Here is an 18,126-nt window from a genome sequence, read left to right as displayed (position 1 = left end):
GAAGATTTTTTTTTGTCTTTCGTGTTTTAGCAAATTATCTGAATCAGCATCAAGTAGCCATCTTTGCTTGGCATCCGAACCAGGAGAACAGAATGCTAGCTCTGTCACCTGGGGGCGCTATGCAAGATCTGACAATCTACGATGCCATATCACTGGTAAGCTTTTAATATTTTGATACCTATTAAAAAGTCACTTGCTCATCATTTCAAAGTTTAATAGCAAAGTTGTTACAAACATAGCAGTTTTTTTTTGTGCTAACAAATTATGTCACATTTAAAATCATGTCCTAGCCACTACATGCAAAATTAGAACAGTTGTCAGGGGGTGGGGGAAACAAATACTTCTCATACCTCTTTCTCTTTCTCAATTTTTTTTGTTGTTGTAATTCTTTATCTTCAAACTGAATCGCGTAATGCAGGCAAGACTGCTAGAGGCGTTCCACTCGTTAAATTTGAAAGTCATTTGGTTGGAGGATGCAACTCCTTTCACCCTGGGCCTAAAATCCTTTCATATTCTTTGGAGGTGAAAGAAAGTAGTTGCAGCAAACAATTATTTCGTGAGAAATTCTTTAAAATCAAATTCTAGTTCTGGTACATTGAAATAAACTTATCTCAATGAAATCATGAAATCTCAGCTGAAACCCGATGATTCTGATGATCACTAACACAAAAGGGCATATGTGGGACAGTGTGTGTATTAATATTGTTTAGAAAAATACCAGACATTTTATGGAATTCCATGCTTTTTTTGCTCATTTCTCAGCAATTACACTTTTTTTTCCAGATTCATTTGACACATACTTTTCTATTTATGCATACATGTTCAAATACTTGGGTGGTAAATTCACTGAATTCTATTCAAACTCATTTTGGGATGTTACCACTACTGGTATTTATCTTTAACCTACGGGCAATTTCAAATAATTATCAACCTTTTTGTACGTCCGACCCGCATTTTTCTCCAGTCTTACTTTACTTTATAAACTGACAAATTCTTGGTCCTTTAAGAATATTACAGTCTGCCATAAAGAACAAGAAATCAGAGACAGAAAATTTCATGAAGGTCCCACATATAGGGGGTCGAACGTACATATTGTGTGGAATTGCCCCTATGTATATGTGGCTACTTCATTCTAATATCTCCAATGTACTCCATCTATAGGACTGATCCGTTATCACTTTTTAATTCCTAAAGGCTTGGTCACACCGCCCGAGCGTTGTTGGAGCGGTCGTGTAGCGGTAGGGAGAGAGGGTCGAATTTTGCTCACAAAATTGGGGGAAAAAGCCTAAAACAAAAAAAAAATCGAAAATGGTGAATGGTAGCGAGCGGTGATGATTTTTTCTCTCCGCTCCACGACTCACGACTGTGACCAGGCCTTTAACCTATATGTACATGCGCTATAAAATGTTCAATCCTAATCCATTCTTTATTTCAATGTGCTCCCTGTATAGGACTGGTCGCCTCATTCCACCTGTTCAGTGGCTTCAGGAAGGCATCTGTTCTACTGCCTCCCGTCGTCAGACAGGCCTACCAGTGACGAGGATATATCAACGACCATGAAGAGAAGGGCTTGTAATGGCTATGGTATGAAGGTGAGTGGGATGTCTGATCTTTGGGTGGAAGATAAATCTTTCATTATTATTATGATCATTATTATCACCATCATTATCATCGTTAGTTATATTAAAAAAAATGTGATCATCATCATAATCACATTTCTTCATCATTGGCACCATCAACATTGAAACCATCACAGTCATTATTATTGTCATCTTCATCATCATCATCATTGTCATCTTCGTCAGCATCATCATCATCTTCAACATCATCATCAACATCCTCGCCACCATCATAATCTTCTTCGTCAACATCAGCGTCATCACCGTCATGATATGAATGATGATGAATGTTTGAATGTTATGAATGTTTTTGACAGAAATATTGCGCAATATCAATGCTGTGGATCATCATCAACTTAATCGTTATCATCGTCATCATCATCATAATCTCTATCAACATTGTCACCATCATCATCATAACCATATTATCACCATTATTATTTTCTTCATCAACATTATCCTCTTTATCATCACCATCATCATCACCATCATCACCATCATTATCACCGTCATCATCATATCCATCATCATCACCATCATCATCATCACATCATCATCATTATTACCATCATTGTCATTATCCTCTTCATCAACATCATCATCACCACTGTCATAATTTTCTTCAACAACACCACCATCATAATTTTCTTCATCATCATCATTATTACCATCATCATCATCATCACCACCACCTCCACCAACATCTACAACAACAAAAGCATTATCATCATCTTCATCAGAGTGCCTTCATCATCAGTGGAGCGTTGTGGCCCAGTGGATTAGTCTTCGGACTTTGAAACAGAGGGTCGTGGGTTCGAATCCCAGCCATGGCGTAATTTCCTTCAGCAAGAAATTCATCCATATTGTGCTGCACTCGACCCAGGTGAGGTAAATGTGTACCTGGCAGGAATTTATTCCTTGAAATGCCATCGCGCTGTAAAAAGATGCGAGGCTAAAGCCAGGGTAATAATATCCAATTAAGCGCATAGGGACGCATTTGGCAGTGATATGCGCTATATAAGCTATATAGCTATATAAGCATGTTGGTATTATCATTATTAATATCATCATGGGTTCATCTTCTATTACCATTGTTAAATTAGAATATCTATCATATATCTTTTATTTCTTTGTAATTTTCTCCTTCAGACTGAGCCACTAAGCCAGAATGCAGCATTAGCAGGCAATGATGCTCAGGTCAAGAAACTGTGGCATTGGTTGCAAAATATCCTTTATGTTCCTAGCTGATTTTTTTTTATCTATTGTTTGTTAATGACATGTTTTATCATAATATATTGATAATTCATAGTAATAAATTTTATCAAATTTTCATTCAGTATAAATCAGTTTGTGGAGTAATTTTACCACCTTTCATTTTGATGAACTGAATTTACTAATATTCCTACCCATTGAAGATGTTTATTTCTTTTTAATTTGTCTACTGACATTGCTGAGCTATTGAGAATCAGGAGAATGATAATAATAGACACTTTTCCTAGAGTGCAATATCAGCATGTCTCGTATTCTAAAGTCGGATTTGATATGAATTATGGTCTAAAGTTGGCTATAGATAGCCAATGGTAACATAAATCTCCAACAGTAGGTTCATAGTATCAGCTCGTTTGACTCTCAAATCCTTCTTTAACTGTCTGGGAAGATTAAATAAGACAAATTGGAAAGAGCACATTAGATATGAGAAGCATACCAGAACACAGTCGTAGTTAAACCCGAGTTCAGAATACGGGCCCATGTCTCTGAGAGTTTTGGAGTAAAAAGAAAGGAAATAGATCTACTGTTGAGTTCGCTTTGTTTAATCAAGTTAGATTTTTTAATGAGTGAATTTCAATAGTAGTGTATACCAAATATATACCAGTTTTATATTCCCTTTTTATATGCGCATTAAGAATAGTAATACAGATTGATTTCCTAAGCGCATAACAGAAAAGGCTCTCTCTATATGCTTTACAGTGTAAGACATAAATATTAAGATAGTATAAAACAAAGTAATTGTAAGAATGCAAACTAGCTAAAGGATAGAAATTACTGATTAATAGAAATATTAATTAAATGCGCTATGTAAATGTAGCTTGTATTGTATTTCCTTGACCGCCATGTTTACGAATAAAATCCCTGAGAACCGTCAGCCGGTCGGCATCGTCCTTGAAATCCTCCGCGCCATCGTCGCCGGGAACGATGGAGTTTTGTGGGGTGAAGCAGCTGATGTGCAGGGAAGGGTCCGAGAACCCCCAGACAGGAGGAGGGTTGAGAAGCAAGGTGGAACCCATGTCCTGGGATGGATTGGACGGGATACTGGAAGCCAATGTCTTTAGGAGTAAAGAAAGGTTTGTAGACATATGTCAGTGGCAGATATAGCTTTTTGCTAAGTAAGAAGGGGGGTGGTTGACAAGTTGGTTTAATCCAATAATGATGAGGTGCGACGTAATGCATCCTACCACCCTCCCCTGTAGATCTGCCACTGTTCTGCTTTCGCGACTCTCATAAATAGTAAAGTGGTTTTGGAGTTTGATCCCACACTCCTTATTAAATAAGGGAGCCCTACCCCCCCCCCTTGATCTGCCATTTAAAAAGTAATAAAAAATGTTTTTTTAAGTTTTTTTTGTGACTTATCATTTATGGCTCCTAGGAATGTATTCTATACCAATTTCCTCTCTGTTTCAAGTAAATTTCGAATGCAAGAATTAGTTGAAAACACTGCTGTCACCATGATTTCAGTACCTTAAAACAATAGATAATGACATATTATTGATACCAAGCTTTAAAATAGTGCCTTAGTAATATCCATATTTATGCTTCACCATTAAATTCTCTATCTTCATTGTCTAGATATTATATTATATCATATCAAAGTGTATTACAAGAGAAAAAAAATTGAGATCATTCATGTAGGAAAGATGTTTCCATTGAATATATACATTGTACAAGTGATATTGTTCTTCTGGCATAATGCCAATGACTTCCTCTCCAGAAGATGCAAAGGCCTGACAGCATAGTGCGTTTAGTATCTAAAAATATATTTCTCCTTTTCTCAGCTAAGTGCGAGTTCTGGTATATGACTATAATATAATTTCAAAAGGAAATGGTTGAAAGCAATCCCGGAGTGATAATCATACACCATAATGTTTATTTAGGACAACAAGGTTTAATCAAAATTATTCATGCTTGCCTGAAAAATATGTTCATTTATTATCACATGCTTTAACATGTTGGACCACACTATAAATGGACAGCATTTTTCAGTAGGCCTACTTCTTTCTGATCTTATTTGCTCATTACTCTTTAATCCTGAAACATTGATTGGCAGATATCATTTTTTTTTTTAGAATTCCATGTGTAAAGAAATGTTCAATTCTGTGAGTATTTTGTTTTCCACTTGTTCCAGTACCAGAGTTTATCTTTAAAGGGGAATGAAACCTTTGGAACAAGTCGGCTTGTGTGAAAACAGAAAAATAAAGAATAAGAACAAAGAAAGTTTGAGAAAAATCAGACAAATAGTAAGAAAGTTATGAGCATTTGAATATTGCAATCACTAATGCCATGGAGATCCTCCCATTGGCAATGCGACAACGATGTGTGATGTCTCTTGTGAAAAATTTCCCTTTGATGGACTGTAAAATACCCCCAATATGTCTCTTTTTGCCTTTTCTTATGGTGTTACAAACTCTTTATCCATGATGCATTCTTTAAAAATCTGTATTACATGCCCTCCTATAAAAAGAACACATGATCTACTGATAGGTGTGATAAAAGAGGCAGTTTAAGTGAAATATATACTAAAGTAATGGGGAGGGATGTTCACAAGTGACATCACACATCTTTGTCGCATTGCCAATGTGAAGATCTCCATAGCATAAGTGATCGCAATATTTGTCTGATTTACTTCAATAACTCCATACATCTACTTGATTTGCTAGTTCAGCCTTCTGGACTGCCATACCCGAAAAGAACTCCCAAGGATTTAAAAAGCGCGCGCGCGCCCTCTCCCGTTCAGGCTTACTACCCATGAACACCGCGCAATTAGCGTCCATCTTCCTCTTTTGCTTTCGGCAAGCCATCTGTCAAGACGTGCTCAGATAAGTCTCCCGAAGTTCAAATCTTTTTTTGATCTTTGGTATATTCTTTTTGCTTATCAATTGTGCATTCTCCCTTTTAAATTCAATCTTTCCGTTTGTGTGTTAGATTGTGTTCAGGATTTACACCCGGCGCGACTTTTTAGCGTGTTTTTGGTGACACTTAAATTGTTTTCCTAACGTTTGGGTTCTTCACGCTGAAACACGTTCCTCGGCGGTGGGTCCTTCGAACCCCCCCCCCCTCGTCGCGCCGCTTCGCTAGCGCGTTCGCGAGGCACCGGGTTTAGTCTGCCTACGTGGCAGCAAGCCTCCTCCTGCCACGGTTATTGTTCTTCACGTTCAAAGTGTGGTGGTTTTAGTGCCGTTTTCTTGAATTATATTCTAGACAACCTTTACACTTGTTGTTGTGGGTGTTCTTGTTATTTCTTTTTGCAGGTTGGGATCTACAACTCTGTTTTTTTCCTTACTTCCGGAATTGATTATTAAGATTTTCGATTGATTATTGATTGATTAATTCTTCAATTCCTTTTTCCTTCTGTTCTGAATAAATTTCTTGATTGATACTTTATTCACAGGCGGATCTTAAAGCTCAATTCCTTTTCCTTTCTGTTCTGAATAAATTTCTTGATTGATATTTTATTCACAGGCGGATCCTTAAGCTCAATTCCTGTTCCTTTCTGCTCTGAATAAATTTTCTTGATTAAGATTTTATTCACAGACGGAACCTAAAACCCCCTTTTTTCTCTACAGGGATTGCTTAATTCGACTTAAGCAATTTTATCTTGGTTGATTGGTTATTCAACCCCCCCCCAAAAAAAAAAAAAAAAATTTTTTTGCAGGTGGGGTCTTCTTCTTGTTAGAAATTTTTTTTCTGACCTTTCCCGGAATTGTTTCTTCATTCAATTCCCTCTCCCCTCCTAGTCTTATATTTTTTACTTCGACAGGCGGGCTCTACGATTCTTCTTTGAGGTTTTTCTGTGTCTTCTTCCTCTTGGAATCGTTACTAGAGACGTTCCTCCTTCCTCCTGTTCTGAATTTCTTTACCTTTCCACAGGAGGTTACGTTTTTTCTCTTGGAAATTATCGTAAAAATTCTCAATCCCTTTTCTTAGGTTCTTCTTCCTCCCTACCCTTCCCCTTTTGAATTGTTCTGTTTGCTCAAACAAATTTCTTATAGGAGGAGAGAAAGACCACTCCGGTCTCCCAAGCGAGATCTTGGTATAAAAAAAAAAAAAAAAAAAAAAATTCTTGTTTTTTTCTTTTTTCAGGGTAGAGAGAGGCACCGATGAGTGGGACTAACACAGCCCCAGAGGACCTGGTGTCCCCCACGGGGACCGTCCCGATTGCAAGTGTTCAGAAATCGGCCGCTTCCTCCGGCGGCGGTGAGTATGAGGGTGCGTCGATCAGCATTCCGAATTTGCGGTCGGATGCTAAGAGTAGGAAGGCCGAGACTGTGGTGCCACGGTCTCGGACAAAGAAAAAAGTGGTAGCCAAGGCTTCCAAGCCTAAACTAGGTCCTGCCGCCGCAGCACCCATAGGGCTATGCGACCCACCGGCTACCGGGTCACCAGAAGTCCGGAGGGAGAGTGCGGTTCTCTCCCCCCGGCACAGGTCAGGATCTCTGCCGTATAAGTCGTCCTCCGTTGACAGCATCGGGAGAGATCGCCCAGCCCCTGACCGCGAGAGGCGTCACACATCAGACTGTGACCACAATCTGACCCCGTCAGATTCGGGTGATGTTTCGTTGTTGGCGGCCGCCCTGCCAGGGGCGGCAAATCGTAAGAGATCACCCGCGCCTCTTGTGCCTTCTTCTGCTCCGGCCACGCCGGCGGAGCCCGCAAAAAAGAAGAAGAAGAAGAGGTCGAAGGAGAGGTTGGCCAGCCCTGCTGCCAGGGGCATTCCTCCTTCAGACCCTTGTGTCGGTGGTCAGATGTCACAGCTATTCATGCTGCTACATTCTGCTTTCGAGCGGTGCGGGTTCGTCCCACCCTCGACCTCTACTCACCCCGCTGGTGCCCCCGAGCATCAAGCGAGACAAGTGAGAGATAACCACCAGACACCCGGGGAATCCTCGAGCGATTCGGTTGAATCTCTCGAATCCACCCCGGCGCATACTGGACTCCCTTGCCTCCCCGAGAGCCGGCCGAGAGGCCGTACGGCTCCCGCGGCTCTCGGAGCTCCTCCAGGGGAGGAAACTTGTCATGGTGACATCCTCCCGGATCAGAGCGAGCGAGACTCCCCTTACGAGGAGTCTCTCGAAGGCGAGGATAACCCTCCCACGGTCGACTCTTCAGTAAGCGCCCAGGCGCTGCTTGAGAAGTATCTACCTCACATCTACCCTCCGAGCGGGGGTATTGATGAAGAAGGGGAGTCCTTATTTTTCGCCCCGCCGCTTCAGGCGTCGAAAGGCATTAGACTGACCAAGGACTTCAAGTCGGCCTTTGAGAATGCTGCCGCTCTAGCCAGCTCCCCACTGGTTAAGAACAAAGGACAGAAGTCTTATGGAAGAGAGTTTACTTTTGTCCAGGAGGACCAAGAGGCATTTTTTATGCCTAAATCGTTTTCCCCAGAACTCGATCGTATCGGGGCGAGGTTGGGGACTCGATCGTATCGGGGCGAGGTTGGGGACCCGTTTTTCCGCCAACCAGCACTCCTCGTCGGAAAGACAGGAGGTAGCATATGAGCGTCAAACCCGCTCGGCCCTTCGCCTGACGGCTTACCTCGGGGCCCTAATGGCTCTCAGAGCTCAATCGGCTGATTTGGGGGTGTCGGAGGGTGACGGGGTCGCCTTAGACGAAGCGTTACTTTCTCTGATTGGCGACTTATGGATGCAATTATCCTTCTCTGCGTCCCTCGTAACCAATGCCCGGCGGGAGAGGGCGCTTGGCAAACTCGGCATCCCGCCCAAGGAAATCGCTAACTTCCTCCCAGGCATTCCCCAAAGCAATAAGTTCCTCTTCGGGGGCGTAGCGGCCTCCCTCCTCAAGGAGGAGGTCGACGGTCGCAAGCAGGCGTCAGAGCTTATTAAGGAGCTCAGACCCAAGCGCCCGGCGGCTCCCACGACGAGGAAGCCTCCAGCTCCGAGGGTGCAAACCCACCCCCGCTCTGCTGCTGCCCGGAGACGCCGGGCTCCAGCACCGCCGCCTCGAAACTTTCAAGTCTCTCGAGACCAGCGAGAAGTCAGAGGCAGAGGCAGGGGAAGAGGGGGGCGACCCAATTCGAGGGCGCCGCCCAAACCGAAGCAGTCGGTTTGACATGCTGCCCCGAGCGCTGGGCAAGGTAGGCGGGCGTCTCCGTCATTTTCTCCCGGCTTGGGAGGAAATCACGGAAGACGCATACATCTTATCCGTCGTGCGAGACGGCTTCTTTATAGAAATAGAAGCCTTCCCGCACGGCGCGATTCGCATCGCCTCACCGCCTTCCTCCACCCTCCACCATCAGTACATTGCGGCCGAAATCGCCGCACTGGTGGAGAAGGACGCGATAGAGAGGGTGACAGACAACCCCAATATTTGTCTATCCCCGATCTTCGTCATTCCCAAGCGCTCGGGCAAATTGAGAATGATTCTCAACATGAAGAGAATCAATACGTTCATTCCGACCGAACATTTCCGGATGGAAACGTTAGCCACGATCCTCCCCTCACTGGAGGCGGCGGACCTGGCAGTGTCTCTGGATTTACGCGACGCGTACTTCCACATTCCTATCCACCCAGCTTCACGAGATCTGCTGGGTTTTCAATTCGACGGTGTGACTTACCGATTCCGGGCCCTCCCGTTCGGGCTGCGACCGGCGCCCCGAGTGTTTACTCGCATAGTCACCACCGTGGCAGCCTATTTGAGAAACCAAGGCCTGCGACTCTTCGTCTATCTAGACGACTGGCTTCTTGTCGCAGACTCAGAGGCAAAGTTACAAGCTCACCTCTCCTTGCTACTACGGGTGACTCAGAACCTCGGGTTCATGATCAACTGGGAGAAATCGGAGCTCACTCCTTCCCGCGTTCCCACGTATTTGGGCGCGAGGATAGATATACCGAACCAGCTCGCGCGGCCCAGCCCAGACAGGGTGCGGTCGATCACGTCTCTCGCCCGCTCCCTAAGGGGGCGCAGTCACGTGAAAGCCCGCGTCTGGCTTCAGTTACTAGGTTATATGGCCAGTCTAGTAGACATAATGCAAGATTGTCGTCTCTACATGAGGCCCTTCCAAAGACATCTTCTCCGCTACTACAGCCCCGGGGTAGACTCACTGCATTCTCGGATTCCCCTGCCACTGGCTATCCGTCGCAGTTTAGCGCCCTGGACTCGCCCAGCATTCGTGGCTCAGGGCAAGCCACTACAGACTCCCCTCCCGTCAGCCTCAGTGACCACCGACGCCTCGCTCTCCGGTTGGGGTGGCCACTGCGAGGGGGAGATGGTGTCCGGAGATTGGGCATATCCAGGCGCTCTCCCTCACATCAATGTGTTGGAGATGCAAGCGGTGTCCAACGCACTTCGCCACTTTCAGCACAAGCTAATCGGGCGGACAGTGCTGGTCCGTACGGACAACAGGTCTGTGGCAGCATACATAAACAGGCAAGGGGGCACACGGTCGGATTCTCTCGACGCGTTGGCTGCGGGTCTCTGGAAGTGGTGTCGTGCAGCAGAGATTGTCCCGATTGCCTCGTACATACCGGGCAGGGACAACCTCATAGCCGACTTCCTCTCTCGGGGGCGCTGCCTCCCCTCCGAGTGGGCACTAAACCCAGAGATCTTCAGGTCGATTCTCCACCGCTGGGGGGCCGCTGGACATCGACCTATTCGCAACAGCGCTGAACCGGAAGCTCCCAGTCTTCTGCTCTCGAGTAAACGAGATGGAAGCGTCACATCTCGATGCTTTCTCAATGAACTGGGGACATCAGAGGTGCTATGCCTTCCCGCCTTTCTCCCTGATCCCGCAAGTCCTCCGGAAGGTGAAGGCGGACAGGGCGTGGGTACTTCTCATAGCACCCAACTGGCCGGGAAGGGCGTGGTTCCCTCAACTACTGGAATTATTAGTGGGGGATCCTCTCACTCTACCTCCGACAAGTCAGTTAGTTTCTCAGCCCCTCTCGGGAATCAGGCATCCGCGGCCGGAGTCACTACACTTGACTGCGTGGCCGCTCTCGGGGAGGATGCCCGGGCCCTAGGTCTGTCGGATCGGGCAGCCAAGTTTGTCTCGGAAAGCAGGCGTGCTTCCACGTTGGGCTTATACAACTCCAGACTTGGCATCTTTTCAGAGTGGTGCAATCAACGCTCACTCGATCCTCGCTCTGCTTCGATTGCATCGATCGCAGATTTTCTGGTTGACCTTTTTGATAAAGGCAAAGCGATCGCAACTATCAGGGGCTATCGGTCCGCGATTGCAGCGACGCACCGCGGTTTCGCGGATGGCTCTTCTGTATCTAACTCGTCAGTCATTACGGATTTATTAAAATCCTTTTTCGTGAAGCGTCCACCAGTCAAATCCTTAGCCCCGTCGTGGAGTTTGTCTGCAGTTCTTAAGGCCCTTGCAAAACCGCCCTTTGAGCCCCTAGCGGAGGCTTCTCTCCATAACTTAGCTATCAAAACAGCGTTTTTAATGGCTATCGCTTCGGGCCAAAGGCGAAGTTCTCTCCACGCCCTGTGTGTTTCCCCGGGACACATTCGCTGGGAGAGACGGGGTGTTAGGTTAATTCCGACCCCCTCGTTCATCGCAAAGAATCAAACCATGTCCTCTGGTTCAGTTGAAGTCTTTCTGGCCCCTCTGTCTAGTTTTTCGTCTATTTCAGAGGATAGATTGTGGTGTCCCGTGAGGGCGTTAAAGTGGTACTTGGATCGCACCAAATCGTCTAGGAGTTCAGATCAATTATTTGTAATTTCACGTGAACCCTTTTCAGCAGCATCCCGCGACACCATCTCTAGATGGATTGTTGAGGCCATCAACTCAGCGGGCGCGGGTGCGTTGTTGTCTGATACAACCAGACCTAAGGCCCATGACACTAGGGGCATTAGTTCGTCATGGGCCCTTTTTCAGGGCATTCCTCTCGAGGACATTTTGAGGGCCGCCTTTTGGCGCTCATCTAACTCCTTCACTTCTTTCTACTTGAAGGACATTCCGTCCAGTGAGGCGAGATTTGCTGCTTCGGCGCTTAAAGCAGCTGCGGCTTTTTCCCCCTCTCCCTAATTTTCGTGGTTTTGGGGTTTTTTAAATTTTTTAGGCTTACATTTGAAAACATGCCTCCCTACGGTTTGAGTCCGTGTTGGTCTAGCAAATCAAGTAGATGTATGGAGTTATTGAAGTAAATTATGAAAATACTTACCTGATTTTCTTATTTACGAGATAACTCATACATCTACTTGATACCCTCCCACCGACCCTCCGCCTTGCGTAGCAACATGTTTCAACGTATGGGCTTGCAAAAGTTGAGGAAGATGGACGCTAATTGCGCGGTGTTCATGGGTAGTAAGCCTGAACGGGAGAGGGCGCGCGCGCGCTTTTTAAATCCTTGGGAGTTCTTTTCGGGTATGGCAGTCCAGAAGGCTGAACTAGCAAATCAAGTAGATGTATGAGTTATCTCGTAAATAAGAAAAAGTATTTTCATAATTTTCCTTAAACTTTTGTGAACTGTTTCGTTGATCTTTCTGTTTTCACACAAGCTATCTTGTTCCAAAGGTTTCATTCTCCTTTAATGCTCTTTTTATAAAAGAATATTTGTTCGTGTTTGACAGGTCACATGCTCTGAGGTTGTGTGGATGGGACTTTGACGGAGATCACAACGCCTTCAGGGATTTCACACAGAGGTAAACCATGATTTTATTTTATTAGATTTGATTCAAAGGACAAGTCCACCTCAACAAAAAGTTGATTTGAATAAAAAGAGAAAAATCCAACAAGCGTAACGCTGAAAATTTCATCAAAATGGGATGTAAAATAAGAAAGTTATGACATTTTAAAGTTTCGCTTATAGGTATGCAAATGAGGAGACTATGACGTCATCCACTCACTATTTCTTTTGTATTTTATTTTATAAGATATTTAGTATTCTAATTTTCTCCTCATTTGTCAAGTGATACAACGATTAATTCCTCCCTGAACATGTGAAATTAGCATTGTTTAACACTATATACATATAGTTCAGTCAAGTTGGTCCTTATTGTCAAATCTATAAAAATGAAATATTGTATAATTCAAACAATAAAAAAACAAAAGAAATAGTGAGTGATGGACATCATCGACTGACTCACCTAGTTGTGCATATCACTGTTTTTTGAAAAATAAGTGAAATTTAAAATGTCATAACTTTTTTATTTTACATCCGTTTTTGATTAAATTTTCAGCATTATGATAGTTTTATTTTTCTCTATTTATTAAAGTCAGCATTTTCCTGGGGTGGACTTGACATTGTAGTAGATTCCACTTCACCCAATATTTTCCAACATTGCAAAGAAGAAAAATGTATGAGATTTTGAAAATAATGGTAAGTGCGCGACATTCTGTTCTTGATATGTTTATAGGTTAGAGACTGAAGGGCGGTATGAGAGAGCAGCAGCTATATGTGTGTTCCATCTGAAGATGAGACAAGCTATTGAAATACTCAACAGAGGAGCTGAAGCCGCTAAAGGTATGATCTGACTCTGACCAAAAAAATGGCAGATTCCACGAAATAATCTGCGTCTTTTACATGTACCACCCTTTTTTTTTCACATTCTCAATTTCATTGCATGAACTATTGATAGATGTTGAAATTTGATAAAATTATAAAACTTTCATAAGAACTGGAAACCAAAGACAAATAATTTTAGGAAGGTCCCACATATGTATACGTAGGTCGTGTAAATTTGTTTCATATCCCATTAAAGCAAGAAATGCGGGGGGGTCCATACCAAATGCATGATACCAAACAAGTATAGACCTTTTCATTTCTCTGTTCAAAAATATATTTCACATTGGGAGGGGGAGGATGGGGGTGGAGCATTGTGGCCCAGTGGATTAGTCTTCTGACTTCGAAACAGAGGGCCATGGGTTCGAATATCCCAGCCATGGCGTTATTTCCTTCAGCAAGAAATTTATCCACAGTGTGCTGCACTCAACCCAGGTGAGGTGAATGGGTACTCAGCAGGATTAATTCCTTGAATGCTTGAGCACTGAAAGGCAGCTTAAGCTAAAGCCGGGTTAATACATGTAATAATACTAAAACGCGCCTCGGAATAGAATATTTATAGATAGATGGCGCTATATAAATGTCTATTATTATTATTTATGTGAGGAAAATCCGGCCATCTCTATAATAGTCAGAGACTAAATCAGATTTAGAACCTGGATTACTATTAGTAATACTGTAATCATGTGCTTACTTTTTGCAGTGTTCTTTGTTATTTCTCTCCTTGTTTCTATCTTTACGTCAAGATGGCAGTCATGACCTGCATCCCGTTGCCATGGCGCTGTCTGGATTCACACCAGACAAGGACACCCTCTGGTGTTCGATGTGCAGCGCCCTCTGTCGTCAGCTTCGGAACCCGTACCTTAGAGCCATGTTCGGCTTCCTTACAACCAACGATGATAAATACGAGGCTGTCGTTGTAAGTTTGCATATTCCATTCCTTAATTCATTAAAGAGGAAGTTCACCCTGAAGAAAACTTTGTTGTAAAAACAGCAGAAAAATTAGTAAAAAATATTGGTGAAGGTTTCAGGAAAATCCGTTAAAAAGTAAGAAAGTTATTAGAGTTCAAAGTTTTGGATTTGTGACGTCATAGACGAGCAGCTGCCCCATGTGTTATGTAATATAAAATGCATGAATTTCAAATTTTGTATGGTTCCTGATGACTTAATTTTGTCTTCTATTCATGATCGGGTGTGAAATGATTAGTCTATTGATATACAAAGGGTTCAGTGAAAACCATTTTCATATTTTCTGAGAAAATGACATTTATTTGATTTTTTACCATTCGCTATGTATGAATGCTGCTCGCATATGACGTCACAAATCAAATAATTGAAATTCTAATAACTTTTTAATTATTTGATGAATTTTTCTCAAACCTTCGGCAATATTTTTTATTATTTTTTCTGCTATTTTTACAATAAACTTTTTGTCAGGGTGAACTTCCCCTTTAATGTAGAGGTGTTGTGGCTCAGTGGATAGGTCTCCTGGCTTTGAATCACAAGGTCTGGGGTTCAAATACCGCTATGGCACCGACATCCTTTGGTAAGGCAATTATCTACATTTGCTACTGAATAACGTCATACTATGGATCAATCCAATCCAATCCAAAAGTCATTTGATATAGCGCCTTTTCCTTTCGGTTACAAAGCGCTGCACACACACTACTCCATATTTGTTTTTGGCCACTAAAACAACTGTTCTACACCTCGGAATGATCAGTTTAGTCCTTGCAATTAATTGTCCACTTAGCAGTCTACTGCCACTGGATCCGTTGGAACAAACATGGTGTAGATCTGAATGTCATCTGCATACATGTGGAAGGAAACATCATGAGATCGAAGGATATCTCCAATTGGACGAACATAGAGTGTAAACAACAGTGGCCCAAGGACGGAACCTTGCGGAATGCCGTAGTGCAATGTATGTGGTCTGGAAAACTGATCAGGATGTCCAAAGCTCAATTGCAGCTTTTGTTTCAGTTATTCAGGGTTCCCACAGTCATGGAAAATCATAGAAAAATTTGTGGTCAAGGAAAAGTCGGGGAAAAGTCGGGGAATAATTTTGGAAAATGTGTGATATTATTTGTTTGCTTTGTTTGCTTGAAATTTATTTCTGCGTTCAACATAATACAACATAATCAATTATTACATACATTTTACAATTACATGTACCTATATACATTTTAGACACACGTATCATTTACGATCTCTTTCTGAATATAAAAAAAAGTGTATGAAGAATATTATTTAACTCAATTTCAGAACGCAGGAGACCGTCGTCATGAGCGACCTGCTTGATGTTGACGACGGCCTCATATTATTTTGATGACAGCTCAGAATGAGCTTGATTTTAGAGTTATAACATGGGTAGCAGCCTTCTTTTGCCTTGAAAAAGTTCTTCTCAGTTATCAGTAGACTGTTTTAGGCAAAATGAGACTGCCACCATTGCTTTATTTTAAAAATAGGCCTTTTCTAAGCTGCCCTTAAAATTTTGAATTTTGAGATACAAGGTTTTATCAGTCCAGCCACGTAATGTTCATGCTAACTTTCCGTAACATATTGCAGAGAGAGTTGGAGATCAGCATCGAGGATCGCGTTGCCTTTGCCTGTATCTTCCTGAATGATGTCCAGCTGGTGACCTTTGTGCAGGATCTGACCTTACAGGTCGTAACCGATGGCAACCTTGCCGGTGTCCTCCTTACTGGACTCACTAAAGATGGTGTGGAGCTATTGCAATCGTATGTCGATAGGGTAAGTCGGTTATCAATTGGCGTTTGAAAAGATCTTGCAAGTTATCTGTAATATTTATTAGTATACACATGAATATTTGCCAGCAGCAGAGCCGGAAGGGCCAATTTACAATTTCATTACAGAGTAAAATCATAGAATTATCTGTAAATATATAGACATCTCGTACAATTGCACAGTTAAGTCTGCCAATGTCATCTAATCTTTTTAAAATCTTGTTTAGACGCATAAAAGTGCCTCATTTTTGTTGATAACTGTATGTTACACACTAAACATCTGTTAAAAAGAAATGACCAAGGGTGCACAGACAAGCACATTACATCATTATTACTTTATTTTGGGGGTGTAGTCGAAGCTTGTACTTCTGAGTCATAGGGACGCTGGAGGAAACCATCTCCCATAAATAAATTAATTTGGCTCTAGTTAATTGGTTCACATTATATATTCTGCATAAACAATTTTTCATACCTCATACAAAAAAAGAATGATACTGAACTTTGCTATGTGTGAGCAAGATTTAAGTCGATGATGAAGTCCTTAGTTATTTTCTTCTAATATAAACCATATATAAATAAAATCTCCTCTCTGCCAAAGCTATTTCTGTGTTCCCTCTGAGATTGTGTTTACTTAAATATATTAATGACCTTATAATTTGTAATCCTCTAGACTGCAGATGTCCAGACGGCCAGCCTTGTAGCAGTCCAAGCCCTGCCACCAGACCTGTACAGGGAAGAATCAGTACAGCATTGGATTGAGAGCTATAGGCAACTCCTAGATACATGGAGACTTTGGCATGAAAGGTCAGTTCTTCAGTACTCCTCTAAAGGCCACAACAAACTTAAGATTGATCTGCGACCCAATTTTGGAATAAAACTTTTAATTTCATTTCTGGTTTTATTGCGAGAAATGATTGAATGACAAAATTCTGAAGACTCTTATTATCATATTTACAAAGCAAAATCATCTACATGTATGTCACTGTGACTAATGTTTTAAACACATTACAATGTTTAAAAATGGCAGTGCTATACTGCTAATCTAGAAAAAAAAATTCGGCCATATTATACACATTATGATTCTGGCAAGTTCCAAAGATTGCAATGACATCACAGCGATTGTATGATAGGCCATGATTTCAAAAATAAAATTCCTTTACTCCAAAATAAAGGATTGTGCTTATCCAAAATATTAGTCACACTTAAATCTTTGCAAAACTCCCCCAGGGGCCGTTTCACAAAGCTGTTCGTAAGTTAGGAGTGACTTTAAGAACAACTGGTGAAAATTTCTTACGTGTTAAATAGTCACCAAAGAACATTAATGGTGAATATCATTTACCAGAAGAAAAGATCACCAGTCGTTATTAAAGTCACCCCTTACGAACAGCTTTATGAAACACCCACCAGGTCCATTGTTTCATACCAAATAGATGGCAAGTAAGAATACTCACATAGGTTACCGAATAAAAGAATTAAAACTTGTAGTATCACAGAACATCAAAATAAGCCATAGACATCTAAATTTTGATTACCTTTATTTCAGTATGCACTGTGTAAGCAAGCATATTTATTTTTATTTGTGCTGTAGAGTAGTTATCGAAATTGATTATTTGTTTCTGTTTTGCAGGGCAAAGTTTGATTTGTTGTACCAAGCTCATGCCAAAGAGAAGGTCTCCAAGCAGATCTATGTCAGCTGTCACTTCTGTCAGAGTCCCATCTCACCCAGTGAGCTAGCCAAGGGAGGCAAGTCAGGCTACATGGGAGGCTATGCAAGGGCGTTCCAACAGAGAAGGGTAAGTAGTGTCCTGGAATTATAACATGATGCCTATGTGCCTTGCCAAAGTTGGGGGTTGGGGGCTCTGGAACTGAATCTTGGTCTGAAAATGGGGGTCTCTGGAAAGGCTCTTGATCAACGATTGCTAAAAATTCAATGCTCTGGAACTGACCACATCAAAAAATGGGGTTTCTAGAACTCATTAGATCGTAGGCATTAGCGTATAGCGGCTATGTAAAAAA

The 18,126-nt window shown here is 42.4% G+C and overlaps 1 protein-coding gene across 1 annotated transcript in view; it reads left to right on the top strand.

Annotated features, from left to right (window-relative positions):
- Positions 1–18,126, top strand: part of LOC121426260 (GATOR complex protein MIOS-like) — a 35,790-nt gene that overhangs the window by 13,546 nt on the left and 4,118 nt on the right. The window contains exons 11-20 of the mRNA XM_041622496.1: positions 31–155; positions 1,452–1,592; positions 2,769–2,844; positions 3,739–3,961; positions 12,432–12,503; positions 13,218–13,324; positions 14,110–14,282; positions 15,932–16,117; positions 16,781–16,914; positions 17,738–17,903. Of these exons, the coding sequence (XP_041478430.1) occupies positions 31–155; positions 1,452–1,592; positions 2,769–2,844; positions 3,739–3,961; positions 12,432–12,503; positions 13,218–13,324; positions 14,110–14,282; positions 15,932–16,117; positions 16,781–16,914; positions 17,738–17,903 (1,403 nt within the window). The remainder of the gene's footprint in view (positions 1–30; positions 156–1,451; positions 1,593–2,768; positions 2,845–3,738; positions 3,962–12,431; positions 12,504–13,217; positions 13,325–14,109; positions 14,283–15,931; positions 16,118–16,780; positions 16,915–17,737; positions 17,904–18,126) is intronic.

This window comes from Lytechinus variegatus, chromosome 13 (genome assembly GCF_018143015.1).
Source record: "Lytechinus variegatus isolate NC3 chromosome 13, Lvar_3.0, whole genome shotgun sequence".
NCBI lineage: Eukaryota > Metazoa > Echinodermata > Echinoidea > Temnopleuroida > Toxopneustidae > Lytechinus > Lytechinus variegatus.
Note: the sequence above shows the minus strand (reverse complement) of the source record. Positions and strands in the feature narration are given on the sequence as shown.